Below are 15,668 nucleotides of genomic sequence, written 5' to 3' on the forward strand. Positions count from 1 at the left end.
TCCACGTAGAAGATCCTGATGGATTTCAAGGAAAAGGGCTAAGAAAACACTCTCCTAATCTGTAGGAACGGAGGGTAATTCAGAATCTAGATGAACCAATAAATCCTATTTAATTTAGTATACATCATATGCCCCCAAAAAGGTAGACTAATGGAAAATGAGAGTGATAATCTCTGATTAAAAGATAATCATTTTAACAGCACATTTTCCTTCCAGACTTGAGTTTAGAAAGAGTCATTTCAGTAACATATTTCTCATTTTAAGTTTTGGAGCACTCGGCTGATGCACTCTCAAAGAGAGCGCTCTGAGGATGGCCCCAAACTCGTGAACCAAGAGGGGAGGGCATCTCACCATTACCACTGTACCCAGGAAGACCTGCACTTAGTTCTATATGGGGTCATGCCCAGCCATCAGAACTCCGCCCACCTGCACCACGCAATTTTGGGCCTCCTGGTCCCCACAGACAGCTCTGGGTCTGATTCTCTTCCTCAGACTCTGGATAACAACTCCCTTCAGCTACCAGAAGGTCTCTGCCTCGGGCGGATGAAATTTGGTGAAGTGGCACATTTTGGTGTGTTCTTCAGTAGCCCTGTCACAATCAAAGGAGTCAGGTTCGGGCCCTTTTTAGGGTAAAGTGGTCAACACCAGCTAAGTCAGAACGTACGGGGATAATTCCCTGATGTGGGACTTCATTGAAGATGGTCATTTGAGCCACTTTATTGATGGAAAAGGAGGTACAGGGAACTGGATGTCCTATGTCAACTGTGCTCGTTTCCCCATGGAGCAGAACTTAGTTGCCGTACAATGTCAAGGGCAGATCTTTTATGAAAGCTGCAGGGAGATCTACCAGAAGCCAGAGCTCCTTGTGTGGTATGGAGATTGCTCTGAGAAGTTTTTGGACATTCCTGTGAGCCTGCAGGTCATAAAGCAGGGGAACCAGGCATCTGGAACCTTGGAAGAGTCTGCAGAAGGGTACAGGTGTGAAAGATGTGGAAAAGTATTTACCTACAAATATTACAGAGACAAGCATCTCAAGTACACCCCATGTGTGGACAAGGGTGACAGGAAATTTCCCTGTTCTTTATGCAAACAATCCTTTGAGAAGTGAGAACGGCTCCGGATCCATATCCTTCACGTTCATGAGAAGCATCAGCCTCACAAGTGTTCTATGTGTGGGAAATGTTTCTCTCAATCTTCCAACCTAAACAAACACATGAGAGTCCACTCTGGAGACAGACTCTACCACTGTGTGTATTGTACAAAGAAGTTCACTGCCTCTAGTATACTCCGCACACATATCAGGAAGCACTCCGGGGAGAAACCCTTCAAATGCAAGTACTGTGCTGAATCTTTTGCGTCCCATGCTGCCCACAACAGCCATGTCCGACGCTCACACAAGGAGGATGGCGCCGTTCCTGTTACATCTGTGGGAAAACCTTCCCAGATCAAGAAGCCTTCTACTCCCACATGAAGTTTCATGAAGACTGCTAGCCCTCAGAGAGTTTGAGGACAGTGCCTCTGTATTTCTGTCTTGATGTTTCTTGTTTATGGGTGTATCTTACAAACAAATGATAGTTAGATTGAGACGAGAAACAGAATAATGGAACTGACCAATTAGCAGAATTTACCAGATTTCTTGACTGTGGTTTTAACAGCTTTCACAGAAACATCTTTCACAATTTCTAACAAGAATGGAGTATTGTTTTTTGTTTTTTGTTTTTTTTTTTTAAATTAAAGTTCAGAGTTTTACCTGCAGTGATGTTGGTTTTTTTTTTTTTTTTTAATGTTGGGGGTAGGAGTTTAATTAATTTATTTATTTTTGCTGTGTTGGGTCTTTGTTTCTGTGCGAGGGCTTTCTCTAGTTGTGGCAAGCGGGGGCCACTCTTCATCGCGGTGCGCGGGCCTCTCACTATCGCGGCCTCTCTTGTTGCGGAGCACAGGCTCCAGACGCGCAGGCTCAGTAGTTGTGGCTCACGGGCGTAGCTGCTCCGCGGCATGTGGGATCCTCCCAGACCAGGGCTCGAACCCGTGTCCCCTGCATTAGCAGGCAGATTCTCAACCACTGCGCCACCAGGGAAGCCCAAGAATGGAGTATTGTTGAATTCACCTAGAAATAATGAGAGCTGGCTGTTATTAGTGCTTAAAGGTCTGGAAACTCAACATCAACCCTGAAAGGGACTATATTTCATTTCAGGGACTAGGAGTAGAGTCTTTGATTAATCACGATTAAAAAAAAAAGGAGGCTTTTTCTCTACTATTGGCCCCGGGCCCGCAACTGTAATATGTCTGTGGCCATCATCCCCTGTTATATTTCTTAACAGAATAAATTCTTTAAAAATCCAAAAAGAAAAAAAGTTTTGGCCAATAATCCTCTGCATTATTAGCTGATGTTCTAAAATCACAAGTTACAGTGGTTTCTATAGAGACTAGCTTTATAACTATTATTCCAAACTACAAAATGAAATGCCTTTAAAAAAATTATACCCTAACTGTAACTTTATGACATCACAATAAAATTTACAATGTTGGCATAAGGTATTTGGAAGTCTCAGACTAGAGTTATAAATCTGCAGTAAGAGGACAATTTTCCTAAAAAATAAATAATATACTTTAAAAGACCATCTCTACCATGGCCAAGAAAAATGGGAAAAAATTTGAGACAATTATTTAGATGACTACAAAAAAAAAGAAATCCACACTCCAAAATATCCCCTGAGACTTTTATGTAAAAAATATGCACATAGTTTGAGGAAAGAGTTTCTTAGTTTGCCATAATTCTATTTTGCTTAGCCAGTTTAGATCTGGGGAGACGACGTAAAGCCAGTGCTAAAAAGGGGCTTAGAAACAACATTTCCTATTTCATGAAATCATGCTCACTGACTAAGGGTTATATCCTCTGCTCGTCTTTAAATAGAATTCTCACAGAAGTTGATGAAAATCTTGGGTGAACATTGATTGAAAAATAAGTTCTTTCTCTGCCTGTATATATGCTCATAAATATGCTACATGTGTATATATGTGTATGTACATAATGGCATCAATTAAATTTTTAAAAAGATGTTCTAGCCCCCTTGGGGGGTGTCTCTAAACAAAAAAATACAAAAGCACACAAACTTACATGCTTTTTGGATGATGGTAGTTGTAGCTGGTGGGAGAAAAGTATCCTAATTATTAGTTTGTATATATTTGAAAACAAAGTACAGGTTAACTTTATTTCTGAAAAGGCTACATATATTCTTTTTATTTAAATAAAGGTATGCTGCAGATATCTATGTTGCCATTGTAATAAAACAAATACAAATTCTTATTTATTATTTATTTATTTATTTTGTAATGTGCGTTCATGGTAATCTGTATTCCTTTAAGCAAGGAGTGTAATCTTATTTAATAATTCACAAGGACCATTTTAGGATAGTATACTTAGTTGATTGATTAGATTTTTATTTTATTTTATTTTTTTTTTACGGTACGCGGGCCTCTCACTGTTGTGGCTTCTGCCGTTGCGGAGCACAGGCTCTGGACGCTCAGGCTCAGCAGCCATGGCTCACGGGCCCAGCCACTCTGCGGCATGTGGGATCCTCCCGGACCGGGGCACGAACCCGTGTCCCCTGCATCGGCAGGCGGACTCTCAACCACTGCGCCACCAGGGAAGCCCGATTAGATTTTTAAAATGCAGATAGATCTTATTTGGTGATTTTTATTTAAAAATTCGAAGAGGGGAAATACAGAGCAGTACATACATGTTCAAATAGTAAAAGACAAGACAAACATTTCTCATGGGAATAATATCACCTACCAATATCAGCTTTATGGTTGAATATTGGCCACATAGCTCTATGGTATATATACTGAAGTCTAGCTAATGAAAAGTGATGTGGAAATTGATTGAATCAACCAGTTCTTGTTTGCTTCTTTTGAAATTATATGTAAGCACATACACATTTGTAATACACAGAAACATAACACATATTTACATGTGTGCCTAAATATTTGGTTTAGCTGTTTATCAAAATGACTGCTCAAAATTCTGTATGTTTAAAAAGTTTGCTATGTAGGTCTTATTTAAACTATATTTTGAAATGAGCAAAACAACACATAGGCAATTCATAAGTAAGAAATTCTAAAAATGCCTCTTTAAGGATATTTCAGCAACTTGTAAAACTGCTTCTACTTATGCACAGACTTCAAGAGAAGGCATGCTGGGAGACAAACTCCAGGAAGTGCCAGAAAATTAAAGAGAGAATGAGGAAAAGTGGAAAATTCATGATGGAAGTTGAAGGTCACAGCTGAAGGTAAAGACATGGTACTCTATTTAGTAGAGGGTTCTTTTCCTCCCTCTTTTAGGCTGCACCCAGGAGAGGCAACTAGATCAGAAATAGAAAAGGAGCATTTCCTAAGGTCTATAAGGAAAGAAAAGCTAGTGAAGAGTTATTCCTAAAGATTCTGAGAAAGCTCTTATAAAAGGGGGTAAAGAAGAGAGGAGGGGGGCTTCCCTGGTGGCACAGTGGTTGGGAGTCCGCCTGCCAATGCAGGGGACACGGGTTTGTGCCCTGGTCCGGGAAGATCCCACATGCCGCGGAGCGGCTGGGCCCGTGAGCCATGGCCGCTGAGCCTGCGCGTCCGGAGCCTGTGCTCCACAGCGGGAGAGGCCACAACAGTGAGAGGCCCGCGAACCGCAAAAAAAAAAAAAAAAAAAAAAAAAAAAAAAAGAAGAGAGGAGGCTTCATTAAGTAACTTCAAATAGTCTGTGCACAGGATAGCTGGGTGACAGTTTGGTGATAGAACCTGGGTTCTTAGGCCTTTGGAATGAATTCTAAAGTTCTGGGAAGATAGATAGCGGGGTTAGCTTAAATGCCATTATGATAGTCATCTGTTAGAAAGTTTTTTCGTCTAATTATTATTTTTTTAATCTTTGGTCTTGAGTTTATTTCCTTTATTATTTCTTCTGCATATAACTGCTATATTAGACAAGAGTTGCTTAGTCAGTGGACTGTGGGGTTTGATACACCAGCTTGTTTCATTTATTTATCTGGACACTTGACTCAATAGATCTCCACTTCTATCTGGAGGCAGCTAATACAAAAAGGAAGTCCAGACTAGTCTAAAAAGGAAGACTAATCCATATTTGAAAGTAAACTTTGCACTGCAACCACGTCTTGGAGATGGTATTCTGTTTTGTGCTGTGTGAAAATTATTTTTATAGTATCACTTCATTTTAATAGAGAGGATCATGAAATTCATTTCTTGGAAGTATCAACATTCCTGCCTTGATGGTTAGCTGGGACATTTCTCCTAAGTACAGAACTTACTTTTTTTTTTTTTTCATGAAATATTGAACTCATTAAGGTAAAAAGAAATTACCTAGATCAGTGATTCTCTATTCTCTATGCTAATTAGAATTCCTTGGAGAGCTTTTAAAAATTACAGATCCAAAATCCCGGCCCCTAACCTAAAACAGGGAGTGGGGCCTTGGCACGTTCTTTTTTAAAAAGCTCTCAAGGTGATTCTAACTCACAGCCAAGGTTAGAACACCCACCTAGATAGTTCAAGGCCAAAAAATAATAAACAAATAAATAGAAAGATAAATCCCTATCTGTATTTTAATTTGAAGCATTGCTTCAGTGTCATTTTTTCAGTGTCACTTGTTTGAAAACCACCAGTGCACTTGGTTACCGGTAGCTTTAAACCCAAATATATTTAGAATATAGCTAAGCCCTTTTACAGTCCATTTCCAACCAACTTTTCAGGTCTCAGCTCCCTTCAACCCTCTTTCAATGTTGTTGAACTCAAAGCATTTGAACACTCCCTGCACCTTTATTCCTCCATGATTTAGCTTCTTGCTGTTTTCTCTCTGACATACTGGAACCTCCTTCTGAATTTGGCAAAACGCTACTTATCTTTTAAATGGCCAACTTTAGAGTCATTGCCTCTATGACACTGGGCTAATCATAATTATTTTCTATAATGCTGATTTGTGTAAATTCAAATCACTTCAATATTTTCCTGAGGAGACAAAGCCACATTATCTAATGGTACGTATATTTAATAATACCTCTCTTCAAACTTTATCTAAGTGTGTATCTGTCACATTGCTGCTTAGTTACTCCAATATCAATAATTACTTAGGTATATAATGCCAGAAGGAGGCATTTGATTTAAGTTTATGAATTATTTCTCATAGACGTTTGAATTATGTTCTGAACAGCTGCAAATTCCAATGCGTTTTATTCCAACTCCCTGAATCATTTTAAGGAAAACCATCATGTATGATTTTCTTTTTCTGCTTAAAATGTGACTATCCAGACTTTAAAACAAATTGGAAATATTTGAAATATCAGAACATCTATATTCTTTTGATATATTGATTTTTCACATTTGCTTACAGTATGTGTTTTAAATAGGAAATAAGTGGATATAATTTTTCTTTACTCCTTTTGGCTTTGATGCCACAGGAAGCCAGCTTGCTAACTCCCTGATACCTGATATTTCCCTGATAAAGAGTCTCTCCGATGAGAATCAGCATTTTCCCCAAGATAGGAGTCATGAATTCTCATCTTCCTAAAGATACATATGTCCCTTAAAAGGGTCCAGAATATTTCCTGCAAAACTGTCTGTCATAGGAGCACCTATTAGAGCTACTATCAGAAAGACTGAAGGAAGAAATGCATCCTTCCTACAACAGAAAAAAAAAGTGCACCCTAAAATAGACCAAGAACTTGAACATCAGCAAAACTGGGGGGCACTGGGGGGGAGGAAATCAGATAACGCTTTAAGTGAAAATTTGATTTAAAAAATTAAAGCTTATCCTTCAGTTCTCTAGCTTAAGTTTTCCGACTTCTCACTGCTGGAATTTTGTGAAATATACAGATGGTAGAGAAGAATTTGTATTAATATTCTGAATTTACATTTCTTAATTTAGGAAGGTGTTTGGTTTGTTAGAGTGGTCTGTAGTGCAATCTATAATTACACAGATTGCAATTTATATCTACTCACAAAACAGAAGAGTTACTTTTCTAGGACAATTTCAGGTGTCTGCAGATAGGAAAAATTTCTGTAATTGAGAAACTACTCAACTTCTAGGCAAGAGCCCGTGACATACAGGTAATCCCATGCCGATGTGGACTGTTCCTTTCCTCTCAAATCGGTATTGTTCATGACCCCAGATTCTCCATCAAACTCAATCCCGGCTGAACTATAGGTAATAGCCCCGCTGGGTGCGGACTGCAGGCCAACCACTGGAGGGCGTCTGGACGCTTCCAAACAGCTCCGAAGCGCCTGGAAATCTAGAGCTCGAGGACTGGAAAGCGCAGGAGGAAGAACGTGATCTTTGATTTTATTGGGCTAATAAGTAAAGGAAGAACAGGCAGGTCTGGGAGCAAAAGTACGCTGTTTTCTTTCTTGGGATTAGCCCTTCTCGCTGAGGCAGCAAATTCCCTAGAGAGTTAGAGAGAATAATACCACTCAGGCCCCAGCCCGCGGAGCCCCACGAGGGCGAGTCTCGAGAGTTTGTAGCCCCGCAGCGCCGGGCGCCTGGCTAGCTTCCCGGGCGCTGGAGGACACCGGCACACGTCCCGAGGCGCGAGGACCGACTCGCTGTCAGGTGATCGCGCGGCGGTGGCGGCCGAGGGCCCGAGGCACTGCAACCTGCTCTAGAAACTCGGGAACGCAAGGCCTTTTCCAATTATAAAGGAATTCCTTCCCTGACCTCCATTTCTTCCCCGACCAGGTTCGTTCAAAGCATTTATCCTTTGGGGAGTGGGCAGTGAACCAACCTCGGAGTTGAAATAGAAAAGGTGTACGGTATTTCGGGTGGGCTGCCCTGCCGCATTCATTTCCTCCCTGCCGAAGATTCGCACTGAATTGTAATCACTTTACCCTGTGATTTTCTCGATCTAAAAACGTGTTTTCAAAGCATCACTTTAAAGAAAAGTCTTGCTTCCTGCTCATGAACCTTTAAATCCCTGGTAGGAAGAGGGGAGTTGAAAGGCACATGAGAGATGCTCAGGTTTTCAGATAGCCCGGCGCCGGGCAATGCGCCTTGTGAAGAACAGGACAGAGATTTCCAAGAACACGTAGTCACTGTCGTTGCCTGCCAGCCGGCTGTTGGGACTGCGTGTCACTTGAGGGGCCCCGGAGACAGATTTCGGCTCTCCGGATACAGGGTGGGAACCGGTTCTTTTGTAACTGAAAGACCCTACCCTCAGCTAAAAAGATGTCAAATCATTCCTCAGGCCAGACGGAATTCAGCATCCAAAGGGTTACGCGCGGCTGCCGGGTTCGGGCGGAGGAGAGAGCGCCTCAGCACTCCCAGTAATTCAATTAGTCAGGTTTCTGGAAGGTGGGGCCCGGGAGGGGGGTTAGGAGGCGTGGGGAAGGGAGGAGATTAGGAAAACGCCTCTTTCTCGTGGAGCAGACCAATCCGGTTGGAGTAAAGAGAGAGAAAAAAAACTCGATCTGTAAGCAAACAGCAGGCCTTTCCCTGACTGGCTGCTCCTGCCACCCCCCACCCCTTCCCAAGTAAACTGCGAGGGAAGAAAAAAAAAAAAAAAAAGCAGCCCACATGACCCGGGCCGCGGCGGCAGCAGCGCTGGCTAGGCTCGGGCTGGCGGCGCCTCCCCCTGTCGGTCCGGAGCTCACACCGGCGCTCGCGCCGCCCTCCGACCCCGCGCCCTGCGCTCCACGCCCACTCCCCCCCCCCCGCACCGCCCACGTCCACGTTCACGCGCGCGGCCTCGCGCTCCGGTACGGCTGCTGCTGCTGGGTTGCCGCTGCTGTCGGCTTTACACGCAGGTCATTAACGAGGGGGCGTGCCCGAGGAAATTTTTCCCATAAAGCATTTTCTCTCTCTCTTTTTTTTTTCTCTTTTGCAAAACTGACTTTTACCCCTTTCCACTTCTCGCCAGTCGTTTCAATCCCTCCCGGGCTGCTCGTGCTGCTGCTGCTGCTGCACTCAAGTTTATTTTCCCGCCTGGTAAAGGTTTTGCGATTCTGTCGGTGGTTTTCACCTCTTGTTGCTGCTGTGCCCAAGGAGGGAAAGAGGAGCAGCTGCGGGAGGATCGGGAAGGTTTTCTGATGTAGTCATCGGGGAGGTGCCACACGCTCTCGTGCGCTCTTTCTTTTTTTTTCTCCTTTCGCATTTCAAACTGATTGATGCCTCTCTACAAGTTGCCGGGCTTGGGGTCGGACCAGTCGGAGTCGCAGGGACACTTCTGAGAGCTCAACCAGGGCTCTTGGCACCGCGTCTGGGGGCTCATTCTTGCTCCCGGAAGGCGATCGGAGACTGACATCAGCCCATCCAGGAGTTGGAGGGATTCATTTGAAAGTGATTGTTTCCCCTCCCGCTCTCCAGCTGAACAGTTGGATTGGCATCGTCCTGCAGGTTTCGGCATCCCAGCTCCGCCTGGCTGGCTGGTTCAGACCTCTGCTCTCCATTCACTCTGGTGCACCGACTCCCGGCCAAGAAAAGCACGCGCGAGAAATCCCCGAGACTCAGGCAGCGGCCGGGGTGTCGCCTCCCGCCACCGTCGCAGTCCGACTCCGACAGGGGACCTGCCGGAAGACGCGAAAAGCCAAACTTTTCTTTGAGGTTTGCGAGGCAAGACCGCTCCTCGCCCGCTTAGCTGCCGCTTAACCAGTTCCAGGACGCCGGCGGGGCTGGGTTTCTGGCTCCAGATCTCCACCCTTCTCGGCGCACCGCCCCGAACCCGTAGCACCTACGAGACTCCTCCGAGATTTCCAGGGGTTACCGGGTTAAAGCACAGAGGAGGCGGGGGAAGGGGGTCCTCAGACTCCCCGGACCACAGGCGGGAAGCCCCCTCATCCACACGGAGCCCTCTTCCTGCAGTTTCCTACAGGCCGCCAAAGTAACTTGGAGCGAAGCGGGGCGCAGTGCGAGGGCCCTGGGCGGCGGCGGAGCCGTGCGCAGCCCGCGGCGCCGACGCTGAGCCGGGCCCGGCGGGCCAGTGTATGTCTCCCCGCGGCCGTGGCGCGCAACTCCCGGTGACTGTGCAGCGTGCGCCGCCGCCTGCCCCAACCCGCGCTGCCGCCGCCCGGCCCGGCGCGCACCTCCTTCTCCCGGGGTGACCGGCCTGCCGCCGCCGCCCGAGACACAGCTTGGCACCGCTTCCCCCGCCCTCGCCGCCGCCACCACACACACACACACACACACACACGCACGCTTCTCTCCATCTTGTGATTCCTTTTTTCCTCCTGAGCCCTCCAGTGGGGGTGCGAGTTTGCCTTTATTCCCCCCACTCCTCCACCTTTTTTTCTGTCTCTCCTCCCCCTCCTCAGCTTGGTGTGCGCCTCTTTCTTTTCTCGCCCCTCTTCATTTTTATTTATTCATATTTATTTGGCTCTCGCTCTCTCTCGCCCCTTCTCCCTCCCTCCCTCCCTCCGGATCCCTGATCTCTCCCCGGAGTGGCGCGTCGGCGGCTCCGCCGCTGGCCAGGCGTGATGTTGCACGTGGAGATGTTGACGCTGATGTTTCTTGTGCTCTGGACGTGTGTGTTCAGCCAGGACCCTGGCTCCAAGGCCGTCGCCGACCGCTACGCTGTCTACTGGAACAGCAGCAACCCCAGGTAAGGCAATGGGGGGCAGAGAGCCGGGGCTCCCCGGGCCTCGGGGCCCTGCGGAAGGAGCGGCGGCGCCGGGGATCCGCGCGCATCGGCCGACAGCGGCGCGCACTCTCAGAGTCTGCGTCGCTCGGGCGCGGATGGCTTTCGAGGCGCCCGCGGGAAACGCTCACTTCGTGCCCCCTCATTGTTGAGGTGCGGCAGGGAGCCTGAGAGCCCCTGGGCGTTCCTGGGGCTGCCCAGACCCGATGCTTCTGCGCAGCCCGGGGAGACTCGGAAAAGGCGGGAGCCCGGGAGTCGGGACTTCGCTTCCCACCCGGGCAGGCTGGCCAAGCATCCCGATCCAGGCGCGGGGCTTGGGCACGGGGAGCCCCGGGTGCAAGCTGCCAGGAGCTCCCTCTTGGAGCGTGGCTGCGCAGGGACTGCGGGGAGAACCCGCTAAACATCCCCAAAGTGGTTTTTTTTTTTTTAAATAATTTTTCCTTCCCTTTTCCCCGGTGCGCTCAGAAAGCGCACTGGCTGGGGGAAGTGTGGGGGGCTGGGAAGCGGAAGCTTTAGGTTGATATTTTCCTCTTTAACTACGAGGAAATCATCCGGCCACTAAGTCAGTCTGGTCCCGGCTCTCTTGGCAGTAGAGAGGCTTCTCCCACCTCCTCCACCTCCCGGTGGGCTCAAGGTGCCAGAAAGTTTGATCTAATGCTGGGTTACGTCATGCTTGCGGAGCTAGCTGCTGGAGTTGGCCGAACCGGGAGGTGGGAGCCTGTCGTCCGAAGCCTGGCAGTGTGCAGCCGGAGGAAAACGCGCGGTTACCTGGAAACGTTTTTCGGGCGCTTCCGAAGCCAGCCGAGTACTCGGGAACCAAGAGATGGGCGCCCGGAGCCGCCCTAGAGCTCCTGCTGGACCCTGGCTACCCGCCTGGGTTCCTTGTTCACGGATCCTGGAAGAGGGGTAGGGGTGGGGTTGTCCAGAGTGCCGGGCGGACCCCTCCCGATCCAGAGCAGGTCCAAGCCCTACTTTCTCCCGGGCAGCAGTCGGCCCCGCTGGGCCCATATTGCTCTGCCTTTCTGGGACCGAGGCCAGCTTCCAGCTTCCAGCTGTGGGCTGGTCTCGGTGCCCGCCGAGGAGAAGGGAAATAGCATCGATTATACCTAAAATCCCAGGTTTTTCCCTGGGCTGGCGTGGAAGTTGGGAGAAGAAACGCGGAGGCCAAGGGAAGAGTTTGTGGTTGCAGCGCGCCCAGCGCGCTTGGGGATAGGGGGCTGGTGGGCGCCTCTAGTTTTTCCTACCTCCCGGTGGCCCTCTCCGCCGGCCTCCCGCCTTCCTTTGTTATGCTGGCATAGGAGGGATTCCCCCGCTTGAAGTAGTAATGTTCTCTCACCTGAAGATGAGCAGATTTCCCTACGAGCCGTACACTGGTTGCCGAACGGGGATAGAGGCCCCCACCCTGCTACCCCAGGAAAGATAGTCACACCCAGGTAGCCCAAGACCTGATTGAATCGCTTGGGCCAAGTGGAGACATACTTCAAAGTTTGGTTTAAAAAGTCTCCTGGAGGTGGGTGGTGGGATGGGAAGCTATTTCTTCTTTGACATGCCACTTACCGCTATTAGGAAAAGAGAAAGAGAAGCCATCCTGCCAGAAGAGATGCCTTTTATTAAAGCTGACAAGACAAATAGAGCAAGCTTTCCAGTTGTGATGGCGTTAAAAGCAAGTCTCATTATGTTGGTTGGTTTTATTCCCCTTTGGGCTTTATTAGACAGCATATTCGAAACAGAGGAATTTATATTTTAAACTTTAGTGCCTTAGCAAATAAAACAGCAGTGAAATTGGTTAGTTGAATTTGGGACATTTTGCTCTTGCTTGTCTTTTGTTTCCCACTACAGACTTCACAGTGTAATCTTTTTCTCATGGTATTAATTTATTTGGGTACTTGGGTGTTCCAGTCATCCTGGGTTAAAACAGAAAGAATCAGCAACATCCCCACTCTTACCCCTCCTTATTAACCTGTCAAACTAGTCTGAGTTAGTTTGAGGACATTTTATCTCAGGTTATCTCTGTTTTATGCTTTTGATACTGTTGTTTGGTTTGAGATTAGCACATTGATTTTGGTCACAGGTCATGTTTTTTAATAGATCTGCCCTGCCTGCGGAAAACTCTTCTGCTCAGGATGCCATGGTGTGTTTGAACCTGCCCAAAGTTAACCTGTAGAATTTTAAAATACCAAGAGTATTCTCAAGTCAGTGTTTTAATTTGAAGTTTGTGGAAATACCTCTCTATTTGATCATTATCAATTTGATAATGTTCAAAAGAAAGAATCATGCAACCCCCCCCCAAAAAAAGATTCAGCTCTAACTGTAGTATTTTTAGGGATTTGTGGGTGTGTTTATCTTCATATGTTATCACAGTAAAACTTACTTTAAAAAATAATATAATTTTAAAACTAGGTACTGGTAGGCAGATTTATCTTAGAACTGTGGAATAAGACGGTGCTTTTTTGATGAATGAAGAGAAGTCAGCTTAGATGTATTTAAAAGGAGCCAAATGCAAAATAAGTAATTTAGAAATAAGTTTATCACAAAAGATAGTGAAAAAATATTTTAGAAAATTTGCAGGGGTCTACTAAATTTTAAACTTTTAATGTTTTACATTTTCTTTTCATCTATGCTATCATTTTGTAAAGTAAGCTAACCATGCTTTTTGGTTGGACATAAATCCTATCTTTTAAGATTTTGCTAAATTAATATTATCAGAAGACTTCAGTCTTGTGGAAAAAAAGTGGAAACTTTAATTGCAACTTAAATAGACTTTAAAGGTTTTTCTCTTAGAAGAAGAGTTCAGCGGACACATTAAGCTGATAATAAATGGATATTGTGGCAAAATGAAGTAAATACATTTTAGCTTATACTAATGTACTTCATTTGAAATTATGTTTAGATAAAATTAAGTATTACATCTCACAGGATTTAAATATCTTATTTTGTAACTTGTGTAGTCATAGGAGTTTATCAGCTGCATTGGGTTTCATTACTGACTGCTTTGATAACAGAAGCATCCATAGATCTAAGTTCACAGAGGAAAAAAATGTAAAACTTATTTGCTGTCAGATAGTTTTGCTGTTAGAATCTGTCTTCCCAAGCATTCACTTCTGGTAAATAGATGTTTAATTTTTAAATGCTGATAACTTTTTAATTGCCAGTATTTATTGGGCAGTGGACCACACTGATTTTATGTATTGACTTGCTACAGATCTCTAAAATAGCAACTGAGACCTAACTTAAGTCTGAATAAAAATATATGATAACATTTTTGTAAATGCATCTTTCATATTTCAAACATTTGAAAAGTTGTATGAGTTTCACCTAAATCGTGAGAGTAATAGAAAGATCCTTTTAATGTTATGCTCAATTCTGAACCGGCCTGTTACTAAGTAAGTTTGAGTAATGAAGATCCAAGTCAAGGAGAATATAACTATTGATAGAATATTTGTGTCTAATCTCTTTAATAATGGAAAAAGCTTTTAAGTAACTTTTAAAAAGACTTTCAATAATAAAACTTCCTTTACATTCTCCCTTAGTAGCTACGTTTATAAAGGTAGAGGTGACTCAATATTAAGAGTATGCCGCTTAATTTGAAACAAGCTATAAACAGTTTGGTGCTTCCAAAGAGAATATTCTTTCAAATGCTGTGTATGTTGAAAAGTTTTTGGATTCATTTGACCACTTGCCAAAATGATGCTGGGATAATTAAACATGTCTCCTACTGGTTGGCATTAATAGATGGAATAGTAAAATAATACAGTGGCAAATATAACCAGCATACTTTAAGAGTACCGATTTTCTTCACTTAGTAATTTGCTTCTGTTAAGGTTTGAGAATCACCAATTTAAAATGTTATTCTCTTATGGGAAAAGATATCCCTATAATTCATCTGGGATTTTCTAAATTTCAGCCTAACCATATGTTTTCTTTGGACTTGTAAATTAAACATTTCATGTTAGAGTAGCAGGTAATTGACACCATTTAGTTTTGCAAACATGTAATCTTGAGTTGTGAAAGTGATGTGAATTCTAGGTCAACACTCCCAAATCTTTCAGGCAGTATAGATGATATGTATGTGACTAAGTAGAGAGAAGTAGTAACATTTTTCCCTGATCATATAGCCCTTGCATATTTTTTCTCTTTCAAAATTTACTTGTTTCATTTTTAAAAATCTGAGCTACCAGTGTTTTATATATATACCAGTATACCAGTACTGTGCCTTTCCCACTGACAAATGAAATCAGTTTGGTCTAAATCTAAGAATTTGTTTTGAGGAAAGATGGAAAGTTGATCTTGGTTTTGAATGAGTTGTATCACCAACCCTGATAACTTTATTTTTGAAATTTTAAGTGTTTTAAATAATACTTCATATATTAGAAACAAAAGTTCTTCAAGTAAAAGACATTACTTAGAATCTTTTAACTTTATTAACTCTGAACCTCAGTGTAATGTATCATTTTATTAGATGTAATGGGATAATTTTGTTGTTTTGATATTTATATCAGAATTTTATAAACATCTGCTTTAGAAATAAAGCAGTGTGATGAAAATTTATATCCACTGTAGGAAACCTGAAGTGTTTTCACCCTTATCCATTTGTAGGAGACCTGAAGTGAATTTTTCCCCTCTTACCCTTTGTCTAATCTAGAAATTTGTAGAAGAAAAGTGTGCTTCTTAGTTTTGGCCAGTTTTCCATAGAAGTTTGAAAGCAAAATAAGCCATTGAGATGTTATGTTCCAGTGCTTTTAGACATTATGTTATGTATTTGTAATAAGCTATCAGAAATAGTCAACTGTCTTTTTCTTAGGTGACTGGAACATCAGTGCTGTTTGAGGCCAGCTTGGCTGTACAGTGTGAGACCAAGGTCAATATACTCTTCATGATTAAAAGAATCAGAGAGAGCCTTCAGTAGTTCATGACTCCCTGTTCGTTGATTTTAGTGGTATTAACTAAGCCATTGGCTCACTGAAGGAATATCTTGTTGCCATATGTGTCCTGGCTGATAATCAATAGCTCTAGAGGCTTCCACCTTTGAAGACTGAGGATCAGATTTGGAGG

At 44.3% G+C, this 15,668-nt stretch overlaps 1 protein-coding gene and 1 pseudogene across 3 annotated transcripts in view; both read left to right on the forward strand.

Moving 5' to 3' along the window:
• Positions 1-282: 282 nt before the first annotated feature.
• Positions 283-1,491, forward strand: LOC307051267 (PR domain zinc finger protein 14-like; annotated as a pseudogene). The gene has a single exon. The product of its transcript is annotated as a PR domain zinc finger protein 14-like (transcript).
• An 8,937-nt stretch (positions 1,492-10,428) lies between these two features.
• The window catches only part of EFNA5 (ephrin A5), a gene marked incomplete at both ends in the record, with an annotated part of 275,648 nt that continues 270,408 nt past the window's right edge, over positions 10,429-15,668 (forward strand). The window contains one exon of one of the 2 annotated variants that reach the window (XM_079703257.1): positions 10,429-10,580. In XM_079703257.1, coding sequence (XP_079559383.1) covers positions 10,456-10,580 — 125 coding nt within the window. The remainder of the gene's footprint in view (positions 10,581-15,668) is intronic. The other variant, XM_079703256.1, reaches the window with a different exon arrangement.

Source organism: Hyperoodon ampullatus (assembly GCF_949752795.1).
Source record: "Hyperoodon ampullatus genome assembly, chromosome: 4".
Classification (NCBI taxonomy): domain Eukaryota; kingdom Metazoa; phylum Chordata; class Mammalia; order Artiodactyla; family Ziphiidae; genus Hyperoodon; species Hyperoodon ampullatus.